The 26,853-nt window shown below is 43.3% G+C and overlaps 1 protein-coding gene and 1 long non-coding RNA gene across 2 annotated transcripts; one reads left to right on the top strand and one right to left on the bottom strand.

Moving 5' to 3' along the window:
- Positions 1-9,291: 9,291 nt before the first annotated feature.
- atxn2l (ataxin 2-like) lies at positions 9,292-21,660 on the bottom strand. Its single transcript, XM_030140788.1, is given in 25 exon segments — positions 9,292-9,502; positions 10,205-10,350; positions 10,896-11,066; positions 11,145-11,260; positions 11,885-11,903; positions 11,905-12,021; positions 12,715-12,875; positions 13,165-13,225; positions 13,301-13,471; positions 13,654-13,723; positions 14,996-15,249; positions 16,269-16,330; positions 16,555-16,632; positions 16,711-16,830; positions 16,906-16,995; positions 17,650-17,718; positions 17,721-17,869; positions 18,006-18,200; positions 18,289-18,380; positions 18,719-18,837; positions 19,515-19,689; positions 20,187-20,258; positions 20,631-20,687; positions 21,116-21,173; positions 21,549-21,660. Coding segments are annotated over 25 exon segments (2,787 nt in total). The 5' UTR covers positions 21,566-21,660; the 3' UTR covers positions 9,292-9,354.
- Positions 16,070-26,673, top strand: LOC115423840 (uncharacterized). Its single transcript, XR_003936012.1, has 3 exons — positions 16,070-16,179; positions 17,521-17,522; positions 26,663-26,673. It is a non-coding gene; the product is annotated as an uncharacterized LOC115423840 (long non-coding RNA).
- The last annotated feature ends 180 nt before the right edge of the window (positions 26,674-26,853 follow it).

Here is a 26,853-nt window from a genome sequence, read left to right as displayed (position 1 = left end):
TTTACACTTTTCTTTTGTCATCTTAAAATGCTCCTAATAAGGGTGTGTCAAACTAAAATGTAAAAGAAATCCACCAGGTATTGAAACTCAAAAATGTTTAATTCTCATATATTTCCAATAAAAGTCTAACCTGTGGCGAGGAAAAAGGAGAAACCAGCCAGTTGCTAGCGAGCCAACTTTATTTCTCTCCAGCCACCAGAAACAATCATGAAAAACTCAGCACTCCTCGTGGGTGCTAAAACCCGCCCCACAAGCCACAACATCCTCTGGGTGAGAGAAACGCCATATCCTGTACACCACACAGGCCCCCCCCCCGAACACCCAGAAGGGAACACAACCTGCAACTCAGTGTCTCAATGGGGGCTTAATTGGCCTCCCATAGCGACTGCGCCGAACCACCGTCAAGTCAGTGTGAGGAACCTGCAAAACAAGGTGCTCATTAGAACAATGGGCAGGAACATCATTGTCCAGTACAGGATGAGGAACACAATCAGTACTAGGAGGCAAAACTGGAGGCCTGGAAGGCGGACGGCCGCCGAGGAACCTGGCCTAGCAACACAGGTTCGCCCGCCACAACATAGGCCGGCTTCAGGCGATCAACAGATACAAGCTCTCTGCGCCCACCCATATCCAAAACAAAACCCTTGGTATCCCGTTCAAGCACACGGAACGGACCATCATAAGGAGGCTGGAGGGGCGAGCGGTGGGCATCGTGACGTACAAAAACAAAACGTGCAGATAGGAGAGCTGTAGGAACGAAAGACCCTGGGAAACAGTGGTCACAGGGCCCGGGGCTAAAGCGCCACCGGACGAAAAGGGGTCCACTGAAGAACGGGGACTCGGTGCGGCCGACTCCAGCAAAAATTCACCTGGGACACGGAGCGACTGACCAAATACCAATTCCGCGGGGGACGCGTCAAGATCCTCCTTGGGAGCCGAGCGCAACCCAAGCAGGACCCACGGCAAACGATCCACCCAACCATCACCCACGAGCGTAGCGCGCAGAGCTGCCTTGAGCGAACGATGGAAACGTTCACACAACCCGTTAGCCTGAGGGTGGTAAGCCGTAGTACGATGCACCTGTACCCCCAAGGAATGCGCCATCCCAGACCAGAGCTCTGAAATAAACTGAGGGCCCCTGTCAGAAGTAACGTCTGACGGTACACCAAAACGGGCCACCCAAGCAGAGAGAAAGGCACCAACCACCTCGGTGGACGCAGTGGAGGACAGGGGAACCACCTCGGGCCACCTGGTGGTCCTATCCACCATAGTGAGCAGATGAGTGAACCCTTCGAAGGTGGCAGGGGCCCAACCAGATCCACGTGCACATGGTCAAAACGCCTGGCAGGAATTGGAAAAGTTTCAAGAGGGGCTTGGTATGCCGGTGCAACCTTGTCCCGCTGGCAAGCAACAACAAGCAGCTGCCCACCCCTTAAATCCTTACGAAAACCGGGCCACACAAACGGGAACCGACCAGCTTAACCGACGCGCGCACACCCGGATGTGAAAGTGAGTGAATAGAGTAAAAACGCGGTGCCGCCAACCTGCCGGAACCCACGGGGCGAGGCCGTCCTGTGGACATGTCACACAGGAGTGAGGGACCTCCCTCCTTGCAACACAACCGTCTCCAACTTCAAACCTGTACCGCCGGAGCGAAGAGCAAGGATATCCGGATCAGCAGGCTGCTCGGCGCCATAGCCGAAAAATCCGTCCCGAGGAGCACGGGGCAAACCAGCACGCGTGAAAGACAATCCGCAACTGAATTGGACTTCCCGGCGACATGACGTATGTCAGTAGTGAACTCAGAAATGGCCGCCAAGTGACGCTGTTGACCGTGCCGACCAGGGTTCTGATACTTTAGACATGGCAAACGTCAGAGGCTTATGGCCACATAAGCCGTAAAGAACGACCCTCCAGTAAAAACCGAAAATGCCGTGTAGCCCAAAACAGGGCCACCAACTCCGGTCAAAACACTGTATTTACGTTCAGAGTCCCGCAACTTGCGGCTAAAAATGCGAGAGGCTGCCAGCGTCTGCCACCCGCTGCTCCACAACAGCCCCCACAGCTAAATCAGAAGCATCGGTCGTGAGGGCGATAGGAGCATCAGGGTCAGGATGAGCCAGGAGAGCTGCATTAGCTAAGGCAGACTTAGCTCCTTCAAAAGCAACAATCCGGTCCGGAGTCCGACAACAGTGTCAGCAGCCTTCTTGGAACGCAAGGCGTCATAAAGCGGTTGCAGGAGATGGGCGGCATGGGGAATGAAACTATTGTAGAAGTCACAATGCCCAAAAACTCCTGTAACGACTTGACTACAACCGGGCGGGGGAAATATCCGCTACAGGCCTGAACCTTAACAGGCAACGGAACGGCGCCACACGCCGAAAATGCGATGACCTAAAAAATCGATCACCGGCAACCCAAACTGCATTTGGCTGGGTTGACAATCAGGCCATGAGCATCCAAGCGCCGGAAAAACCTCCCTGAGGTGCGCGTGGTGCTCTTCGGGGGACGAGCTGGCCACCAAAATGTCGTCAAGATAGACGAACACGAACTCGAGGCCGCGCAACACCGAGTCCATAAGTCTCTGAAAAGTCTGGGCTGCCCCCTTGAGGCCAAATGGCATACGGAGAAACTCAAAAAGCCCGAAAGGGGTGATTACTGCCGTCTTAGGCACATCCTCTGCCCGCACTGGAACCTGATGATACCCGCGCACCAGGTCCACCTTAGAGAAAACAGAGGCCGCAGACAACCGAACGAGAAATCCTGAATGTGAGGAATAGGACGGTCTGGTGTCGTCACGTTGTTTAAACGGCGGAAGTCACCGCACGGGCGCCAAGACCCGTCTGCTTTAGGCACCATGTGGAGGGGCGATGCCCAGGGGCTGTTAGAGCGTCTCACGATCCCCAGCCTCTCCATGGTAAAACTCCTCCTTAGCGCAAGCTAGTTTTCCTGTGTCAAGACGCCGCGCGCGCGCAAAAACCGGCGGACCACTAGTGGGGATAAAATGTTCCACCCCATGTTTAGTGACTGTGGAGGAAAAGGCAGGAGTAGTCAAGGATGGGAACTCAGCCAGCAGACACTGAAAGATATCTCCAGACGCTGAAAAATTCCCGTGCGTCACCGGCCCAACTCCCCCAGCCTCACATGGAACAGTGGCGAAAGTTACAGCATCAATAAGCCTGCGGTTAGCAACATCAACTAGTAAACTGTGAGCACACAAAAAATCAGCACCAATGATCGGAACAGTCACAGAGGAAACTACAAAGTCCCACTCAAACTCACGTCCGTGGAAACAAACAGTTGTCCGTTTTGTGCCAAAAGTCTCAATAGGTGAACCGTTAGCCGCACTTAGCAGTGGGCCACCCCACGGTCTGACATCCCTGGACCGGTGGGGTGCACCAAACTCTTCTGAGAGCCAGAGTCAACCAAAAAACGCTGTCCCGACAGGGAGTCTTTAATAAAGAGCAGCTCACCTCGTCCGTCGGCGCCCACGGCAGCCACTGCGTTTCCAGACACCTCAAACGTGCATGGGGGGCACAGCGCTTAGCTTTGTTGCCAAATCTCCGGTGGTAGAAACACAGGGGGCTCCCACGACGACGAGTCCCCGCGCCGACTGCAGACACCACCGCCGGGTCCTCCGCCGTCCTCTGCTGGGGCTCCGCCGCAGTACTCTGCACCATGAAGCGTCTGGTAGCCAGCAGGATCCGGTCAGCTTCTTCCGCCAAACCACGGTAATCGCCAGCGATCAGACGAGGAGAGTTAGCCAAAGCCGCTCGAACTTGCGGCGGGAGCTGACGCAGGAAAATGTGCGGGAAAAGAAAACCGCCGTCATCTGAACCAAGGAGGGATAGCATATCGTCCATAAGGTCCACGGCCGTACCGTCCCCCAAACCAGGCAGGCTGAGGATTTTATCCGCTCTTTCGGCGGAGGACAGGCTGAACCTCCGCAGCAGAAGCTGCTTCAGAGCGGCGTACATCCCGCTCTGAGGGGGGTTACGCAGCAGCGGCATAACCCTGCGGGTGGACTGCTGGTCCAGGGCCGCGACCACCAAATAGTACCGGGAAACATCCGCGTCTACACCCCGTAGATGGAAAAGGGCTTCGACGTGTTGGAACCACGACGCCGGGTCGCTGTGCCAGAATTCTGGAAGCTTGATGGCGGTCGGGGCGGCGGAGAAAGAAGCCGGCTGTGGGAGCTGGAGAGGAGAGGAGGCCGAGTCCGCGGCCGAAGTTGAAGAGGAAACACTCTCTTCAGCTGGATCAGACATGTTCGAATCGGGGTCACCAATGTGGCAAGGAAAAAGGAGAAACCAGCCAGTTGCTAGCGAGCCAACTTTATTTCTCTCCAGCCACCAGAAACAATCATGAAAAACTCAACACTCCTCGTGGGTGCTAAAACCCGCCCCACAAGCCACAACATCCTCTGGGTGAGAGAAACGCCATATCCTGTACACCACAAACCAATCATTTAGTCGGTCCGAATGAAATAACTGGCCGAACCTGACTGAGCCTCCTGTCAATCATCCATTACGGCCGTCCAGCATCCGATCCATTATCGCCGTCTCACATCCAATATGTGACCCTCTGAATCTGACGCTTCACTGGTGCTGTTTCTCCTGTCACTGACCACAGTCTACTGTCTAGGATGTGTTTGGATAGAACTGACATGCACATGTGGAAGGGAAAAAACGGATTTATGAACAGAAACAACAACTGAGGGGCACAAACGGGAGTCTGATGAATGAAGGATGGAGATAAAAGTCCGGAAGTCAGCTGAACTGGACTGAACAGGTCTGCATAAAGCTCAGCTTTTATGACGGTGGGACTCATACAGGTACATGTACATGGTGTCACACAATGTAAGATGATGTAGGATGATAATTGTATGGACTATGAAACTTCAAATGTCCACGGAAAATTCACGGAGGCCGCGCGTTCACAGTGCGCGCGCCCATCCCCTGGGCACTCCAGTGAAGACCCTGACCCAGTACTGCACAGACCAGGTCTACTGATGGAACAGGTCTACTGATGGAACAGGTCTACTGATGGAAGGTGGTGGATGATGCATCTGATTACTGAGGGAGGGGTCCGCGGACACGCCAAAACGGACCGGACCTCCACCTCTGCTTCCTCCTCTGTTTCCATCGCGCATCAGGAGAGGAGGAGAGAGGAGGAGGAGCCTCAGAGCTCAGGCAGAGGGAAGGGGGCGGGGCTTTGGAGGGAGGCGGGTTGTTCATGTTCAAACTTTTACTAATGCTGTGAGAAATGCCACATCAGTAGGTATAGCTTTAAAAGCAGACAGTTCAGGGTGTCCACAAACAAGGACAAGAACACACAGAAGTAAAGCGCTAAGAGGTTTGGGTCCAGAGAGGAGGAGCTGGACAGTCTGGGGACAAAAGTGTCTTTTCTCTGCTGTGTCCTGACACCTGGACAGTGGAGCCTGTGTCCAGAGTGGGTCCACTGAAACTGGTCCAATGAAATATGAGTGGGTTTTTTCATCTGTTGATCAGCTGTTCAAGTGTGAACCTGTGTCTTCTCTAACTCATGTGTTCTTTCTGTTCTTCTCTAACTCATGTGTTCTTTCTGTTCTTCTCTAACTCATGTGTTCTTTGTCTTCTCAACTCATCTGTTCTTTCTGTTCTTCTCTAACTCATCTGTTCTTTCTGTTCTTCTCTAACTATTGTTCTTTGTCTTCTCTAATCATGTGTTCTTTCTGTTCTTCTCTAACTCATCTGTTCTTTCTGTTCTTCTCTAACTCGTGTTCTTTGTCTTCTCTAACTCATCTGTTCTTTCTGTTCTTCTCTAACTCATCTGTTCTTTCTGTTCTTCTCTAACTCATGTGTTCTTTGTCTTCTCTAACTCATGTGTTCTTTGTCTTCTCTAACTCATGTGTTCTTTGTCTTCTCTAACTCGTGTTCTTTGTCTTCTCTAACTCATCTGTTCTTGTCTTCTCCAACTCATCTGTTCTTTCGTTCTTCTCTAACTCATCTGTTCTTTGTCTTCTCTAACTCATGTTCTTTCTGTTCTTCTCTAACTCATGTGTTCTTTGTCTTCTCTAACTCATCTGTTCTTACTGTTCTTCTCTAACTCATCTGTTCTTTCTGTTTCTTCTCTAACTCATCTGTTCTTGTCTTCTCTAACTCATCTGTTCTTCTGTTCTCTCTAACTCATGTGTTCTTTGTCTTCTCTAACTCATCTGTTCTTACTGTTCTTCTCTAACTCATCTGTTCTTTCTGTTCTTCTCTAACTCATCTGTTCTTTCTGTTCTTCTCTAACTCATCTGTTCTTTCTGTTCTTCTCTAACTCATCTGTTCTTTCTGTTCTTCTCTAACTCATCTGTTCTTTCTGTTCTTCTCTAACTCATCTGTTCTTTGGCCTTTCCTCCGTCTACGCTCGAATAAACATCAGTGAAACAGAAGTGAAAGTCAGGTTTTGTCTCTGCGGCTGCTCTGGATTCTATTTTTATAAACTCAAACCCATCAGTCCACACAGTCTTCCATCGTTCTGTTCTTCAGCTGATGGTACAACTAGAGGAGGCAGAATGTCTGTCCATCACATTGGACAGAACATTATCATGGACTAAACATGGAGACAAATGATCACCAACATGAGAGAAGGTTTGAACCATAATCAGTAGATGTAGAGTTTTACTTTCACCAAATACAGGATGGGATTCAGTGACTTTTCAAATATATTTTCTGTTTTGTTTTTTTGCTGGTGTTTGAGTGGGGTTTTTTTTTTCTTTTTTTGAATGAACCACTGGAAGAACAGCAGCAGATAAATGGGTCTATAAATAAATTAATAAATATCAAATTCACCAACACTGTTCACGTTAGACTCTCGTTTATCTGTGGTTTAACGTCTACTTTCTGTTTCAGATCCCCGGTGGTCGACGCCGGGTCCCAGAGGAGACAGTGTTCATACACCCCGACCGAGACCGGTGAGGTCCACAGAACCTGTCCACAGAACCCACACTAGAACCCAGTTATTCAGCAGAACCTCACACATGAACACAGAGAAAGACAAGGGGACACTGTCCCACCTGTGGACTCTGTGGATAATACTGTCCATAGATGTTATGTCCAGCCTGTGGACACAGACACAAACAAACCACAATTTAGACGACTGACACCATGAAAAGATGATCTAGGACAAACAACAGTTAATATGTGGACGCAGAATCAGACTGAAGGTAAAGTGGACGTTTGGACATGATGTCCATGTCAATGTGTCCCTGCTTTTGTTTCTACAGAATCTAATCCCAGTTATGAGAATCCAGCAGACGGTAAGCACATGAAGATGAGGATGAAGATGATGATGGGATGACTGATGATGATGACAATGATGATGATGAGGATGATTATGATGACGATGATTATGATTATGATGACATGATGATGATGAGGATGAGGATGAAATGATGACTGATGATGATGATGACAATGATGATGGTGATGATGATGACTGTTGATGATGATGACTGTTTGAGATGATGATGGCAATGATGATGAGGATGATGAGTCTGTTTCAGAACCTAATTACATAAACACTGAGAGCGACGCTGAAGACCCTGGATACATGTACGTCCTGTCCTCGTCCAATCAAACGGCTGTTCTCAGGTCTTAAAGTGCCGTCTCATCCCATCTCTTCTTCTGTTTCTTCAGAATCGTTCTACCTGAAGGAGAGACTCCTCAGACCAATCAGAGCCGAGCGTCCACGCCTAGTTCAGGTACAGCTAGGAAAAAGCAACCACGTGGAACCTGTCCAACGTGATGACTCACCTGTCCGTCACAGGTCACGTGACCTTAAACCTGTCTCCGTTTCCTCCTCAGATGTTCAACACCTTTACGAGAACGTCCCAAAGGCAGAAGACGCCGAATCAGGTAACAGATCCGCACAAACGCATGCCTCATTCCACCAATTAGAAAAGAGGCCTGAGCGCTGTGTTGTGGTTCCATCCCCAGAGGACAGAGACTACCTGAACGTGGAACCGCTCAACCTGCACCGTGAGTACGACAACGTTCAGGGAGCCTCCACAGTGTAGAGTTTCAGCAGTTCAGACCAACAGGGCTCAGATGGTAGAACGGGTCATCCAATAAACGAAGTGCTGGTGGTTCGAATCCCGCTCTGTCCTAGTCATGTGCTGTGTGTTCTTGGGCAAGGCCCTTCACCCTCCTTCCCTCCAGTGTCACTCAGACTGATGTATGAATGTGTATGAATGTTTGGTGATGGGAGGGGCCGTAGGCATAGATTGTCTCTCTCTTCTGCCTCACGCTTCTGTCATAAAAATAGTAATGATCATAATAATAATAGTAATAATAATAATTGATAATAATACATACTGTCCGTTAAACTAAACTTGTGGGCGTGTCTTTGGTCGTTTCAGGGTCGACGGCTGATTTGTCAATTCGAAGCGACAGCGACAGCAGCCAGCAGCAGCGACGATGACGAGGGGAACTACGTGAACCAACCCCCGGTACCAGAACTTGGATCAGTCAGACCTACATGAACCCGTTTAACAGACGGCGCGTTGACCGTCTTCTTTCTGTTTCAGATGAGTCATAGCCAGCCCAGTGCATGATGGGACGCCTGCCACCGACCTCTGACTGCCGTCTGGAAACAGTTAGACTTTTTAATACATGTCTGAGCTTTACCTTTTTTTTTTTTTTTTTTTTAACTGACGCCTCCTGAGAATGTCGTCACTGTTAGACTGTATTTATGTGTTACCATGGTTACCGTTTCCACCTGTGTTTCTTTAATGACTACAGTTTGATTAAACATCAACAAAATGTGTGAATCGTCTAAATGTGATGTTTTAAAGCAGAGATGTCAAAAGCATGTTAGTTCAGGTTCCACATTCAGGGGGGGTGGGACCGGACACTGTGGTGGGTGGAATTGGACCCTTTGGTGGATGGGATTGGACCCTTTGGGGGGTGGGACTGGACCCTGTGGTGGATGGGATTGGACCCTGTGGGGGTGGGACTGGACCCTGTGGGGGTGGTAGTGGACCCTTTGGAGGGTGGGACCAGACCCTTTTGGGGGTGGGACCAGACCCCTTTTGGGGGTGGGACCGGACCCTGTGGTGGATGGGACTGGACCCTTTAGGGGGTGGGATGGGACCCTTTGGTGGGTGGGATTGGACTCTTTGGGGGTGGGACTGGACCCTGTGGCGGGCCTGGTTTTGGCCCACAGACCGTATTGTTGACCCTCCTGTTCTGAAGGCGTGGTTCGTGGTGTTGGGGGCAGTGCTGATGGTGTGTGTTTGTATAAAAACCAGTTGTCTGCTTTGTGTAAAAGTTCAGTTTTATTCATGATCTTCTGTAAAACAGTCTGTGGTTTCCATGGCGACCATCGTCAGGGCTCAGTCTGTGCGTACACGACTGAAGCTTCAGCTTGACCGTCTCCGTCTGTGCTGGGCAATCGGTGGGAATGTGGCGAGGCTTCAGTTGGGGGAGGGGTGGAAAGGTCAGTGTCTGGGAGGGGTGAGTCTGAACCTGGATCGCTGAAAAGGAAAGACCAGAACCCTTTATTAGCCCCAGGGAAATGATTATGTTACACCTGCTCCGAATGAGTAGAATAAAAAGTAGCAACAAAGAAATGATCAAAACAACAAACAAACAAACAAACAAACAAACAAAAAAAATATATATATACATACATACATACATATACATATATATACATATATACATATACATATATATACACATATACATATATACATATACATATATATACATATATACATATACATATATACATACACATATACATATACATATATACATATACATACATATACATACACATATATATACATATACATACACATATATATACATATACATACACATATATATACATATATACATATACATACATATACACATATATATACATATATACATATACATACATATACATATACATATATATACATATACACACATATATATACATATACACATATACATATACATATACACATATATATACATATACACATATATACATACATATACACATATATATACATACACACATATATATACATACATATACATATATATACATATACATACATATATATACATATATATACATATATATATATATATACATATATACCATATATATACATATATACACATATATATATATATATATATAGATATATATAATATATATATATATATATATATACCTTGGTGGGGTCCGATAGAAGTGCTGGGACACCCCCTGCTGGGGGCGGAGCCACCAGTCTGCTGGGGGAGGCGTAGTGCAGCATGACGGGGGGGTGTCCATGACCCGCTGAGTGATGAGGTCCAGATAACCTGCAGATACATGAGCCTGGAGACGACGAAAAAAGAGGATTTCATGTTACTGAAATTTATTCAGTTTAAATGTGTGTTTGTAGATCCACTGTATGTGTACGATAGAATGAACATGTAGAAATGATCAACAGACAGAATACTGGTCCAATTACGCTGATTTATAGGAAGACATTTCAGTTTGTTCATGTTATCCACAATCTTTTAAAGAATAGTTTGTAAATATAAACATTTTCATCATGTAATTGTCATTTTATTTTGCTCTAAAACACAGAAAAGTTTGTAATTGTCATTATTTATGGGTTATTCTGTTAGTATTTGACTGGTTCTGATCCACTTCTGAATCATATTGTCTGAATGTGGAACCTGAACTAACATGAGTTTGATTCTGATCTAAAGGTTTTATCCAATTCAACTTTATTATTTATTTAAAGTACTTTAAAACAACCACAGTGGACCAAAGGGTTGTGGATTTAATTCTGCTTCAAACATGTTTTCAATCCTTTTACCTTCAACACAAAGACATTGTCATGTCCTGTGAACACATGTGATTCTGGTTCTGACCTGTGTGATCTGGCTGATTGAAGTGAACCCATGAGCCAGGGTCTGATGTGGGTTCAGGCTGTAACCCTGGACCGGGTAGGGGGTCTGGGTGGAGGCGTGTCCCGGCGGGGTGGGCGTGGACAGCACTCCGGAGTGGAACATGGACGGAGGCGGAGCTTGACCAGTCTGAGACTGAAGACACAACACACAGACTACAGTTCCATGATGCTCTTTGGGGGGGGGGGGGGGTTACCTGGGGTCTACACTGACCTGACTGTGTCCTGGACTGGGTGCCGGGTGCTGGGGTGGGGCCTGGGTCCCGGTGGGTGTGGGGGAGGGCGGGGGGTGGTGGATGGCGCCCGAGTGGTGGGAAAACGACGGAGCGGCTGAAAGACACGGCAGACACGTTTAAAGACAACGGACATGTTTAAAGACGGCGACATGTTTAAAGACGGCGACATGTTTAAAGACGACGGACATGTTAAGATTGGTGACATTTTTAAAGATGGCGGACATGTTTAAAGACGGCGACATGTTTAAAGACGACGGACATGTTTAAAGATGGTGACATTTTTAAAGATGGCGGACATGTTTAAAGACGGCGACATGTTTAAAGACGACGGACATGTTTAAAGATGGTGACATTTTTAAAGATGGCGGACATGTTTAAAGATGGTGACATGTTAAAGATGGGGGACATGTTAAAGATGGGGGACATGTTTAAAGATGGCTGACATGTTAAAGACGGCGGACACGTTTAAAGACGGTGGACACGTTTAAAAGACGACGGACATGTTTAAAGATGGTGACATTTTTCAAGACGGTGACAATGTTTAAAGACAGTTGACATGTTTAAAGACGGTGACATGTTTAAAGACGCAGGACATGCTTAAAGGACGGCGGACATGTTTAAAGATGGTGGACATGTTTAAAGACGGCGGACACGTTTAAAGATGGCGTCCAACTGTCCTCATGTGAGCGGAGACATGTTGTCTGTGGCATGTCCTCACCGTACAGACCCTGCTGAGGGACCCCCCGGACCCTCGGTCGGACCAGGGTACTGCTGACCAGGAGGACCCATGGGCTGAGGGGGCGGTGCTCCAGACGTCAGCAACCTGGTCCCACCGTGAAGCATCGAGTAAACTGCCTGAAAAAAGAAGAAACGTCAAACAGGAGACGCTGAGGCTCCGTTCAGACAGAAGGACTGAAAAACATGAACAAACTGAATGTTCTGAAGAAAAACCAGTGGAATTTAATAATATTCTGTCTCAGTTTATCATTTATACCTGTTCATTTAATGTACAGACACGGCGGATCTACAAACACACAATATTTAATAACAGACTGAATATTCGTAAAATCACACTGGTTTATATGAAGACAGTTCAGGATGTTCATGGTTTTATCAATTATTATTATAATGTTAAAAAATGGGCAAAAATTTAGAAAATGGAACAGAATGAACACAACAAACCAAAAATTATGTAAAAAGTCAGCAAATATGAACAAAATAATAACAAAAATAAACGTGCAAAACCCACAAAAATTTGAGAAACATCAACAAAATGATGTTAAAATTCTGCTTATTTCTCATTTCAGGTTTACATTTTATTGTGAAAGGACAGTTTATAAACATAAACATTTTTCTGTAATTTTACTCTTTTTACACAAAGATAAACGTTAGTATTTGTCATTATTTACATGTTATTCTGTTGTCATTTTACTGGTTCTGATCCACTTTAATGTACAGTTTGGACTTTTTGGGTGAAATCTGAAACATGATAAAACTATGTCACCATCCAAATACTTATGGGCCTTAGTGTATGTGGGCGGGGCTCACCTGTCCGTGGTAGGGCGGAGCCACGGTCTGGATCACCTGTCCATACTGAAGGTAGGACTGGGCGTAAGGAGGCACCAGAGGAGGTCCAGCAGATGGTGCCGAGATGATGGAAGAGGAGGAGGAGGAAGAGCCATGGTCAGGACGGGAGGAGACCACCGCACCTGAATGCAACAGCAACAACAACAACGACAATAACAACAATGACTTTCTGCATTTTAAATACAGTCACTGAGCTTTTTTTTTTTTCTCAACAGGACATTATTGAAACCATCTGGGGTGAAAGTGGGGTGACAGTGGGATGGGGGTGTATCTTTGGGGCAGGGGTCACAGTGGGTGGGGGTGTACCTTTGGGGCAGGGGTCACAGTGGGTGGGGGTGTAACCTTTGGGGCAGGGGTCACAGTGGAGTGGGGCTACCTTTGGGGTGGGGATTACAGGGGGGTGGGATGTACCTTTGGGGCGGGGGTACTTCCCCTGGGTCACTGAGGACATGGCGTACTGGTACAGCTGACCCTGAGGACACACAGACACAGGTCACTTTAGTCCAGGTCCTGAACACAAGTCCACCACCAACCTGAGGGTTCAGACCTGAATGGAGTGTCCCTGGAGAGGGAGGGGGGACATGTAGGACAAGTAGGGTCCGGGTGGGCCGCTGTAGATGGCTCCGCCTCCTGGCTGTCCTGCAGGAGGAGAAGGGTTCAGAACCATGGAGGGACTGGGCGGAGTTGGCCGAGGAGGGGGTGGAGCCGAGGCGGACTTCTGCAGAAAAAAAACAAAACAAAACAATTTTGGACATTTCAGTGTGTGTGTCTGGAAAAAAAGAGGACAGGAGCAACAGAAAGAGGAGAAGGAGATGAAGAAGGATGAAGGGCGGACGAAGAAGATGAGGACAGGAGCGGATGGGCGTGGATGTGGGCATGGTTTATAGATGTCAGACTGACCACAGCGGAGGGTCCTTTCACCGGCTGAAACTCTTTAGCATTTGGATTCAGCGTCGAGTTCTTCACCTGCCTGAAAAAAATCAGAAAACAGAAAGAGGACACTGAGTAGACAGAGGAGACCAGGGGTGTCCAACAGACGGCCTGTGGACCAAAAAAGGGTCCGACCCCTCCCATGGATGAAAACGACACTGAAGACTTCAACAATCGGTTTAGTTCAGGTTCCACATTCAGACCAAAGTGGATCAAAACCAGGACAATAAGAACAGAAGAACGGAGAAATAATGATTGATAAAACCTTTTAAAAGAAGTAAAATTACATGAAAATATTTACATTTATAAAACTATCCTTTTAAAAAATATACATGAACCTGAAATGTCTGAAGAGAAGTAAGTGGAATTTTAACATCATTTTGTTGATGTTTCTCAAATTTTTGTTCATTTTGTGCAGGTTTTGTTCCTGTTATTGTTCATTTTATTTCCTGTTATTATTTTGTTCATGTTATTGTTTATTTTGTTCCTGTTTTGTAATTTTTGCTGATTTCTGTTCATTTTGTTGATATTTCTCAATTTTTTGTGCAGATTTTGTTCCTATTATTGTTTATTTTGTTGCTGTTATTATTTATTTTCATTTTTTGTATTTTTTTCTGATTTCTGTTCATTTAATTGATGTTTCTTAAATTTTTGTCTACATTTCATTCTTGTTATTGCTCGTTTTGTTCATATTCTCTCTCTCTCTCTCATATATATATATATATATATATATATATATATATATATATATATATATATATATATATATACACACATACACACACACACACACACACACACATATATATAGTTTTTTTGGTTATTTCTGTTCACGTTTCCATTTTTCACATCATGTTAATAATCTATACAACAATGAATAACCTGAACTGTTTTAATATAAATCAGTGTAATTTTAATAATATTCAGTTTGTTATTAAATGTTGTGTGTACTTGTAGATCTGCACGTACCTATAGCACCTGTACGTTAGAATGAACATGTATAAATGATAAATTAAGGTAGAATATTGGTCCAATGACACTGATTTTCTATAGAAATGTCAGGTTGATGAAGTTCTTCATATTTTTAAGGATAGTTTGTAGATGTAATTACTTTCATAATATTACTTTACTTTTTTCACTCTTAAACATAAATAAAAGCTTTTAGAAGTGAGTCTGTTATTGGTCTGAACTAAATGGTAATTCAAAAATGGCTCAAACAACAGGAACATGAAGGAACAGATTGTTTGGAATCATCTCTCTGATTTTATATTTTTTAACCCTTTATCCATGTTTCTGTTTCTGTTTGACTCACGTTGTCGCCGCCGCCGCCTCAGTTCGCTCGTTAATCTCCGAACTCGACTCGTCAGAGCTGAGGGGCGTGGACCGAGGAGTCCTGCTCTGACTGACCTCGGACCCCAACCCTGAGGAGGGCGGGGTCACAGCGGCTGCAGATGTGGAGGTGGGTGGAGCCATCTCTGCACTGGGCTGCAGATCAAAGGGTTTAGGAGGAGAGGCGGAGTCAGGAGGAGGAAGGGGCAGGTCCACAGATGACAGACTGGACTGAAGCTGACGGAGACGAAGAGGAAGAGAGTCCACCGTTAGCGGATCGAACCGGATCAGAGACACAGACCTGATGTAAACAAACTGGTACCAGAACCAGAACTTCAAAGTCAAACTCACAGGCGCTTATTTTAACAGTGGATAAAATAACAGTGTATTTTATAATGTTGACACTGCATCAGCTGATAGTTTACATTATAGTTCTGTTAGCTTAGCTCTGTTGTTAGACTAAAACAGCCTCAGTAAAACCACTAATCCTGTTTTCTGTTGGTTTGTGTCGTCAATAACTGAACTAAAGATCTGTTTGAATCCAACAAACAAGGTCAGAACTTTCACAGTTTAGTCTGAACCACAGATCAACAAACGGAAACTTAGAAACAACAAGAACATCCCATAATAACTGTAGGCCTTCACTGGCCTCAGAATCAAACTGACCCATGTAGAAGAAACATTGACATTTCCGTGCAACTCCATCTGTCCATTTCCAGCTGAGTCCAAAACAACCACTGTAGTTTCAGCACTTCTGTTCTAGGACTGACAGTTGGTTCTTTATGGTTCTCATCCTTTGAGTGACTCGCTACTCCCTCTAGTGGTCACATTAATCCCCCAGCCCGTCAATGGAAATAAATTCATTTGGAAACAAAGATAATAATTTAACCCAAACTAACCAATGCACTGATATTTATCCCATAATATAAAACTATATTCTGACATTAGTCATTATTGTTTTTATTCCAGACCCCTGTTAGAAAAGAAACACCTGGATTCAACGGGTCCACAGACTTTAGTCCATATACTTTATTAACATCAATTTTCCATTTCCTTCCACACCTCCACCTACTGTTTCGTCCCTGTGACACCCACTCGTACTTGTACGTGGGCCATGGTACGTGCTTATGAACGCAACATCTGCAGGAAAGGTGTGAACGTATCCAAGTATGGTACAAACTCGGATACCCAGTGTGAAAACCTCCAAAGACAGAACAATATGAAATAAAACTCTGATATAATCCTGTTCAACTCACTCTGAACTCTTTGCCAAACTTGCGAAGTTCCTCGAGTTGAGACCTCTGTTGGACCAACGGCGCTGATGGAACAGTCGATAAACATGGTTTAGTAGAAGGTTTAATACAGTTAAATATCTGTTAACCCTCTGGTGTCCAGGTGAACACACTAAAATATAACAGTTATTGAGTATTTGGTATTTTTGTTTATGGATGAATTTGATGAAATAGAAAAAAAATGTAAAAACAAAAAAAGTTAAACAAACTTTGAAAAACATTCTGACATTAATTCCCTTTCCTCTGTTACCTCTGCTGTTCTTTCCATCCTGTGGACCAGAACCAGAGTCCGTTCTGTCCTTCGAAGCCGAGTTCAGAATTTCATTCACTGTGGACGAAACCAAGACAAACCGTCAAGTTTCAGAAAAAGACGATGGCAGGACGTTACTGAGCTCCGTCATCTCACCGTCGACGGGGAACAGAGGGGCGGAGCCAGAGAGAGAGGAGGAGGAGGTGGTGGTTGCTGCGGTAACAGAGGGGGAGGAGTCCAGGTGAGGAGGGACGTCCGGTTTTGGGGCATGAGACGCTGACGGGAGGATGAGACGGGTGAGACTGACAGGAACCGGACCAGAGGTTCTGTGTGAAGGGTCCGAATGTTTACCTGCAGGAGACGAGTGAGACACCAGGGTCCGATGGTTCTGGGTCCGGTTCACGTGGGGATGGTGGGACTGAGGAGACGTTCTGGAGGACACTGAGGAGGAGGGGGAGGAGGGGGGAGGAGGAGGGAGGAGGAGGAAGGGGAGGAAGAAGAGGAGAGAGGAGGAGAGGGAGGAGAGGAAGAAGAAGGAGAAGAAGAGGAGGAAGAGGAGGAAGGGGAGGAGGAAGAGGAGAGAGGAGGGGGAAGAAGAGGAGAGAGGAGGAGGAGGAGGGGGAGGAAGAAGAGGAGGAGGGAGGAGGAGGAAGGGGAGGAGGAAGAGGAGGAAGAAGAGGAGAGAGGAGGAGGGGGAGGAGAGGAAGAAGAAGGAGAAGAGGAGGAGGAAGAGGAGAGAGGAGGAGGAAGAAGAGGAGGGGGAGGAAGAGAAAAGAAGAGGAGGAGGAGGAAGAGGAGGGAGGAGGAGGAAGGGGAGGAGGAGAGAGGAGGAGGAGGGGGAAGAGAAGGAGGAGGAGTCAGGAGTTAATGTATTGTTTTTCTAATAAACTACAGCTGTTTTTGTGGTGAAACAAAATGAGACTTAATGAAACTGTTTCAAACAGAACAAATAAATATGAACCACAGAAGTTTCACCAAACTAAAGGTGAAACTGAACGAACTAACAGGATGGAGGTTTAGACTCCATTTCCATGTTACAGCTGTGGGTGGCGCTTCGCCTGCTGAGGCTCATGGGTACAGTAGTCCTCCTCTTACCTCCGTTGACGTGTGAGTCGTTGAGCGCCTGAGGATGAGACAGGGAGTGAGGGAGGACGTGGGCAGAGCGGGAGGACTGGAGGATGCAGGTCTGACGGACAGGGGGCTGCTCCTATCAGAGTACGCTTTAGGGGAGGAGGTGGGAGGGGCCGAGGGTTGACCGCAGGCTCCGCCCTCAAGATGTCCGAGTCCTTGAGGCAGAGGGAGGTATTTACCTTCCCTGGAAAAGAAAGACAAAACAGACAGAAATTAAAAAGTCAATGGACATGGTACATTCCTCATCATCATCATCATCATCATCCTCCTCCTCCATCTCCAGTGTTTCCTACGAAACCCCTCCCCTGATGACCTCTGACCTGGTGCTGGCTCCGCCCCTGTTGTCCCGTTCTCGGACCACGGCACTGTACTTGTCCTCGTCGCTGCGTCCCTCGTCGTTCTCCAGGGACACCCGGCGGCGGTACTGGGCGCTGCCCTCGATCTCGTTTGCCAAACGAACAGCTCGAGCTTCTCGCTGGCGGAAAACCTCGGAGTTCCCCCTCTCCAGAGGCATGCTGGGAAAAGAGGCGGGGACAGAGGGTCAGACGCAGTGAGACATAAACAAATAAAATGGTCCAGATGTGTCGGTGTGGAGGTCCGTACGTGTACGAGGACAGACTGGAGTCATATGTGGACTTGACGCCGTACGTGTCCTCGTTGAACTTGAACATGTCGTTGGCGTCCCAGCCGTTGGACTGACGGAGAACAACGAAGACAGACAATTTAACTTTCATTATCTGTCCATTAATTATCATTACTTACATGTAATAAATGTTTAAAACAGTGAGTTAGAGTAAAAAAAAAAAAAAATTTATTATGAAAAACAACTGTAAATAAGGGACGACTGAGGGACATAATGGACGTGTGATGGACAAAAGGGATGTCTGATGGACATAACGGACGACTGATGGACATAAGGGATACGTGACGGACAGAAGGGACACGTGATGGACATAAGGGACGAGTGACGGACATAAGGGACGTCTGACGGACATAAGGGAGGTCTGATGTACGTGGGCTGTTGTTTTCTCACCGTCTCCGTTTCCAGCTCATAGTTGTCCCCATTTCCGTCTCCGTCCCATCTCTGCAGAACCTTTTCTCTGTGATCTCCGTTCAGACGAGATGAGCCGATGGACGGGTCAGTGAACGAGTCTGTAGAGACACAAAAACATGGAAACACCGGAGACCAGTCACCACCAACTCCACCGTCTCAGTATCAGCTGGATTATTAATGTCTGTCCTACTGAATTTTATCCAACGACTAGTGTTGGTTCAGAGACTTTGAACACATCACACAGGTTAAACTTCTGAAACCGGACCAGAACCTGAGCCCAGTCTAATGCTGCATTCAGGGGCTATGGGAATTATGGTAAATACTAGCTACAAAGTGGAAAATGGCACTTGAACGCACTGTCGTGTTGTATTTTCCAATGGAGAACTAGGAAAATATTTAATACAAGATGAAGATGACCTTTACAACAAGGATTCAAGGACAAACAATAGTTTTATGAACGTTCTGCTGCTGTTAACAGATGATTTTACATATTTATCTTTTACACAGTTTGTAAAAACATTAAATAGACACTGTTTGACTCCAGTGTCAGGTCAACAGAATGTCTGTTTCAGCCGTTTTTTATTTTACTACGACGACACAAGCACTTGAACACAACACACACGTGATTTGAATTGACCAGTGGAGAGGCTCATCTTCCCAACAGCACCTGAAAGCAGCATCAGTTACAGATCCGGTCCCGTCCACTAGAGGGTGTTGAAGACATACAAGACGTCATCTCTTTTCTTCTGGTGTCCTTTGTGTTTTTTTTTCTCACCTCTGACGGCGAAGCTGAGGTCGACGTCTCTGCAGGTCATGGTGACCAGGTCCGACGGACTGAAGACCATGGTGTCTGTGATGTCCTCCACCTGTGGATGCCACGGAGACCCGCCTCCTTCAACACCTCCTCCTCCATCACTGAGTTTATGAACAGCATCCACAGCCAACTCACACTGACACACAAAGATACAAATACACAGACACACACACACACACACACACACACACACAAAGACACACGCACAAACATGTTGAGTTGATAAATGTGGAGGAAACGATGACGCTCATCTGTCTGTGTGTATTTGTGTGTGTGTATGTGTGTATTTGTGTGTGTCTGTATGTATTTGTGTGTCTGTGTGTATTTGTTTGTGTCTGTGAGTATTTGGGTGTGTGTGTGTGTATTTCTGCATCTGTGTGTATCTGTGTATTTGTGTGTCTTTGTGTGTATTTCTATGCCCTTATGTGTATTTGTGTGTTTGTGTGTATTTCTGCATCTGTGTGTGTATTTGTGTGTTTGTATGTATTTCTGCATCTGTGTGTATTTTTGTGTGTGTGTATTTGTGTGTGTCTGTGTGTGTATTTGTTTGTGCACGTATTTCTGCCTCTGTGTGCGTATTTGTGTGAATTTCTGCGTCTCTGTGTGTATTTGTCTGTGTGTGTGTGTTTGTACCTCGGAGCTCAGAGTTTTAAAGACTCCTTCGTAAACACTGCCGTTTTTCACCCTAACGTCACATGTTGAACCCTGAAAACACACAAAACTAATGACACCGGAACTGCTGAAGGTTCCCATCATCCATCCACTGGAATTAAACACAAGACTTTTCATTTATGGAGCTTTAGGGACGTCTGTGCTGTTACATAAAAATAATATCACAATAATCCACAATGAATGAAACACAGACGCAATAATCAAATCAAATACAGTTGAGAGCAGAAACTGAAAAGAATAAAAACAAAACTGAATGTTTCACATAGAAACCAAAGTCCAATAAAGACAAATAATAACAATAATGATAATAATAATAAAAACCACTGAACCTGGTGAAACAACTCATTTAAATGAGATCAGAATAAAAACCACTGATCCTGTAAAAGTCTGGATCCTTGAACTCACCACAACGGCAGTGAGAAAGTGAAGCATGCGGGCGTTGTTGTAAACACCTTCAAACATCTGCACAAACACAAACAGGAACCAAAGGAACAGTCACTGAATTCTGGTCCACAAAGTGGAGATATGTATGTGTGTGTGTGTGTGTGTGTGTGTGTGTGTGTGTCTAGTACATAAAATTATAACAATTAACTTTATTTTGAACATAAGTAGAAATAAAAAAGGTGAACTAATGGCAATAAGAAACACACCGGTACATTATGTCTGTTTGAATTACATTTAACAGAGTGTCTACTGTAATATGTATATTTGGTGTATATATATTTTTTGTTGTTATATTGATAATTTATTTTCTTCTACTTTTTATTATACTTGAATGGAGCAACTTTAACACCCAATAATAATAATAATAATAATAATAATAATAGAGTATTGTGGTTGTGGTTCTAATTGCTGTCTTGGACCTGGGTTCTTCTGTGGGTTCTTCTTACCAGGTTGCTGACAGGAGCTGACGGACTCTGTGGCGGAGGTTTCATCGTGATCCTCGTCCTGCGAAAAAACAAACATACAAACAAACTCACTTTTATTCAATCACCATCAGCTTCATTAAGAACAATAACAGACCACCCGTCCGTGAACGCAGCACGACTCCACTAACATCAACAAAACCGAAGATTCAGACGGTGACACGGCGCCGTTTACTCTGAATCACGTCAGTAATAGTAACTAAAGTGTTTTTCGTCCTGGTAAATCATGACGCATGTGTTTGTTGTTGAATTAAAGAGTAAAAGTCAGCTAGCTAGGTTAGCTGTTAGCTAACAGAACACAACGTCAAATGTCGCGTTCAAAAGCCAAAGCCGTTCAACGACACTGTGAGCGCATTCAAACCCAACAGCAGAGCCCGTTCAAGTGTGTAAATTATACTTTTTAGTCATTAGCATCCCCGTAATCCCACCGAAAAGTCCGTCGGTTTGACAGGCCGAACACGGTGCGCCGCGGAAAACAACAACAAAACACGGCACCGGGGGCGTTCCATTTATATACCTGGACAGCCAGTGTTCAGAGAACAAGCGGGCGGAGACAAGAGGAGCTGGAGAATTCTGAGGAAATCAGTTGGATTAAAACACAGAGCTTTAATTCATGTCCAACACATTTACTTCTACCGACACAAACACTGACTGTACGTGCTTAAATGTGTTTTATCAGCAGGTCACCGTGAACCGGGTCTGACGGAGCCAATACAACGAACACATTAAAACTAAACTCCGCCTGTTGGGGTGCTCTACAAACTGATTGGATGAGTTTTCTGTTCCTCACTTTTGATCTGACCTCTGATTGGATGGTCTTCTGTAATTAAGAACGACCTCCCACTTCATGTCTCATGTTTTTTTATGAAGAAAAACATTAAAAACAAACAGAAGAGTTAAAATATTTATGACACTAAGTTGTTGTTGTTATTATTGTTATTAATAAAAAAACCATAATAATAATAATAATAATAATAATAATAACAACAATAATAATACTAATAGAAATTATAATCGTTTTATGATACTTTTTTAATGGATTTTTTAAAATCATCTCAGTGTGTTCGATTCCAACACTTTCATTTAACTATAAATATAATTAAAACATATGTTAATAAAACATATTTTCCAGCCTGTGTATCAGATTCATGCAAATGTAAAGACGTTTTTTAATTTTCTTTTACTACAGTAAACCGTCCGTTAAATATTCAATGCACTGCATTATGTTTCATCATTTATTTCTACTGAAAAATTAAACTCTTATCAAATTCCACGATCAGAAGCAAAATGTACCATGTATGTAACATGAATGAAAAATACAAGTAAATTAAAGCTGTTTTTGGTGTTAATGAACGCAGGTATTTTAATGTTTATTAATGCAGAGCCAGGATTAAACCACAGAAAACACTGGGTTCAGATCTAGAAGGAAAAGACTCACTCCTTTAATTTTATTTCAATTTTTTTTTTTAATTATTTATTTATTTTTTAATAATTCTTTCTTTTTGAATTTTTTACTTTATATTTATTTTTTAAAAACTTATTTCTGACTTGATTTTATCTTTATTAATTTTCTGTTGTTTATTTTTATTTTATCTTTATTTCCCATTCATTTGGTTAAGATGATTCCTTAATTTAAAACATATTTGAATTCATTGTACACTATTTACTAGTAACAGATTACCAATTGTTTTCATTATTCTTTAATGTAAGAGAGAAGCTGCTGTTGACATTATTTTATATTTTATCTGTGAAACTTAAACAAAACATTGTGGGAAAAAAAAGTGAATTCCATAACTAATAAAACACTTCAAGGAACTTTTATAATAACTTTTCGTTTTGTTTTTTTGCATACTGTGCTTTTTTCCCTTTTGCCCCAGATTATCCAGTTTTCAGAGTTAACAGTGGTTTCTTCAGAATCTAAGAGTTCGACAGATTCGAGGTGAACCCCAATAAAACATTTATGGTTTTCGTACCTAGTTCTGGTCCGATCCACCTGGACGCAGAATCTGACCCGTTTCTCTTCACTGATGCTGTTTTATGGATGTTTCCAGTCACTGTCACTGATTATAATGAGGATAATCTGATCTAATCTAATCTAATTAGAAACAACCACAGCATTGAACTATTTTACTGTGAGTCCATTTGTGTCATTGTGATGAAACAAATAAACCTGTTAAGTCAAACAATAAATTTAGCGTCTTATAATCATTATAGAAACTCTCTGTCTGAAATAAGTGACTTAATCCCAAGGCATTTGCTCAAAATAATGAGTTATTTTGAACAAATAAGATACAAAGTGAAAAATTAAACATTTTTCTTTGGTTCGACAAATATGTTTGTAAAATTACATTTATTGACTTTAAGTTGAAGACAAACCTAAACTGTTACCATGTCATGTGATGTTTATGACCTTCATGAGAAAAAAATCTTAATATAAGTATGAAGTCAAGAAAAGTCATGTTTCATTTAAAAAAGTTAATATTACAAGAATAAAGTTGCAAAATCTTGAGAAAAAAAAAGGTAAAATTTTTATTTTTAACAAGACGATGTTAAGTGGTGGAAATGTATGAAATATTTCTCGTTGGTTTGACAAAAAAATGTCCAAATGGACTTATTTCAAACCTAAACTGTGGTCGTGATGTTTATGAACCTTAAAAACACTCCATATTATCAGTATAAAGTCAACAATCCTTTGTAAACTGACATATTTATATATTACTTCTTATTCATATTTATAATATTATTTATTTTCGTGTCATGTGATGTTTGTGACTGAGGCGCTGGGTGATTAAAAACGACACATGAGCCACTCTGTTTCACTATATTTATATTATATCATTATCATTAAATTCAATGTAGTACCTGAAACTAACCACACGGGGGGGGCCGAGCGACGCCGACCCCCCCTCAACACACGGTCCCAGCAAAGAGAGAAAAGAGACAGAGAAAGGCACAAAGAGTTCTGAAACTGAGAAAAGACACACAACGGGATGATGACGGACGGGGGGAGGGGCATCCGGACCCGTTGAAATGTTCGGTGGCTTAAAGAAAAAAACGAGAGGCGAAGAAGCCGAAACTGAAGGAAGGCAGAGGCCGACGACAGACACAGAAAGGCACAAGTAGAAAAAGGATCAGGGACCATTTCACCTGTTTTTGTTTTTTTTTTTTTCCAAATGGAGGACGAGGTCGAGGAGGAGAAACAGCACGAAAGGAGCGAGGACGAAGAACGACGCTTCCGTTTCCTTCTTTTTATCCCGAAAATAGAAAAAAAAAAAAAGGCACAGACATTTTTAAACAAGATGGAGTTGGAACAAGTGGAACATACATGGAGTAAACAAACAAAAAAAAAAGCACAAAGAAAATTAATACTATTATTCTGACCGTTGTTATTATCATTTTTATTTCCATATTATTGTCGTCGGTTTCATCGGTTCAGAGAACAGACTGAGTGAAGATGTGACTGAGGTAAACGTTTCCTGCCTCGACTCCACACATCGTTTAGATCCTGTTCGTTACGTTTCCTCTGGGTTCGGACGACGTCACAGCAAATGGCAACAGAAAACCCGACGAATTTACCGAAAAAGAGATAATTACAGAACAAGGAGGAGGATTTGAGTCTTTAAAATCCGACGTTTACGGAATTAAGTCTTCATTATCGAGTTTTACTATTACGAGAAAAAGACAGTAATGTTCAAACAAAAAGTTCCAAATTTTATGAGAAAAAGTCGTATCAAAGAAAGTTACTAAAGAAAACGTCAAAAAATTTTCTCTGGAAGAAGTTGTGTTTTAATTACAAAGTTATTAATGGAAAAGTTAAAAAATATGTTGCATAAGTTGCATTTTCATCTTAGCTAAAGTAATTAAAGAAAAAGTTGAAATTTTTCTGGGGAAAAAGTCGTGTTTTCATCACAATGAAAGTTAATAAAGGAAAAGTGAAAAAAAAATTACTGAAAACGTTGCATTTTCATCTTAACTAAAGCAATTAAAGAAAATGATGAAATTTTATTAAATATAAATTTAAAAAAGTGTTTTTACCACATCTTCATGGAATTTATATGTAAATATTAACATGAAAATAAATTCTGAGACTCAAAAGTCGGATAAATGTATATATTTAAGTTCATTCATGTTTTTCTGTGACTTTTACAGTTTTATTCTGAATTTCATCCATTAATGTTATGCTGCAAAGGATTATGGGGAATGTTGTTTTTAACTGTCACATCCACCTTTATCGTACCTTAGTGTCAACGCTAACGAGGAACAAAACTGTAGAAAATCCTGTTATTTGAATACGACACTGTCCGTCCTCGACTCTTTTACAGTTTTTGACCCTAAACTTGTGTTTGTTTGTTGTTTTTTTTTATAGACGTCAACGAACATCAAACTGAATGATGGAAAAGTATCACAAACTGGAAAAAACATCCAACGTTCACTCGTTAAATGTGAGGAAATTAAATATGTAAAAAAAACAGTAGTGAAAGTTCATTTATTAGTGTCAGGATTATCGTGTTTACATTCATCTGTTGCTCTTCAGTCGATATAAACGACTGTATTTGAACTTTTTCTTTCGACTGAACTGAACAGAAGGTTTTTCTTAAGGCCACGAGTTTTCAGTGTTTATTTTTTTTCATCCAATCATCTGCTGTTGCTAGGCAGAATCAGCCAATCACAGCTGCGGAGGCTTCAGAAGGCACCACTCACAGCTCTGTGATTGGAGTCCTGCTGGTGAAATGCACTCTGGGAGTCGTAGTCACACTTCTGTCCTTCGGTTTTTCATCAAACCTTTAAGTTTTAGAACAGACACAGGTATTTTCTAATGCACATGTTCACCTTTGGCGCAGAAATTACTCTGAAAATCTGTCATTCTGTTTGCATTTTGCACTTCCTGGTTCTCTGAATTCAAGTCCTTTATGTTTTTTGCTTTAGTGTCTGACGTTCAGATTCACAAACCATATTATAAACCAAAAAACATGTTGATAAAAACCCAAGCGGTGAAACTTGACACATTCACACCTCATTAAAAATGCATTTTAAGACCATTTCAGTCCCTAGTGAAGCACATTCAGGGACGAATTCACATCCTTTAAAGAGAATAAATGTCTCTATTCCATCTGTTTTCTACGACAGCGTTTTAAGGACACATAAGAAAATAAAAACACCTGTCATGACGAGAATGAAGTCGTGAAATATCGAGGTAAAAGCCGTAATTTTATGAGAATAAAGTTGAATACAAAGAGTCAAAATATTACAAGAAAGAAGTCATAATATTTTGAGAATAAGTTGTGATATTCGCAGAATAAAGCCATATTACGAGAATAATGTCGTCATTTAAAAACAGGTGGAAAAATATCCTAATTTCCAGAATACAGTCGTACCCACTGGTCTCATAATGTAAAACTTGGAACATTCTGTGAGGTTCTACTTTCATTTGGGGTTTACACACAAAGGCCAAATACTGAGCCTATTAGCTCCGCCCACCATCAATACATTAGCATTAGTCGAACTTTGAAGACAGTTCGCACACATTTGGATTTGTTTCGTTGTAAGAACCGAACAGATTTGGGGCAAATTGCGTATTTTGTGGAGGAGGAACTGACTAACTTTTTTGCGAATTTATTTTTCAAAATATTATGACTTTAATCTCATAAAAGTATGACATTATTGTTTTTTTCCTCAGTTTTGTTCAGTTTGTGGCTTATTTA

The sequence above is a fragment of the Sphaeramia orbicularis genome, chromosome 8 (assembly GCF_902148855.1).
Source record: "Sphaeramia orbicularis chromosome 8, fSphaOr1.1, whole genome shotgun sequence".
In the NCBI taxonomy this organism is placed as follows: Eukaryota; Metazoa; Chordata; class Actinopteri; order Kurtiformes; family Apogonidae; genus Sphaeramia; species Sphaeramia orbicularis.
This window is presented reverse-complemented; position numbering and strand designations above follow the sequence as displayed.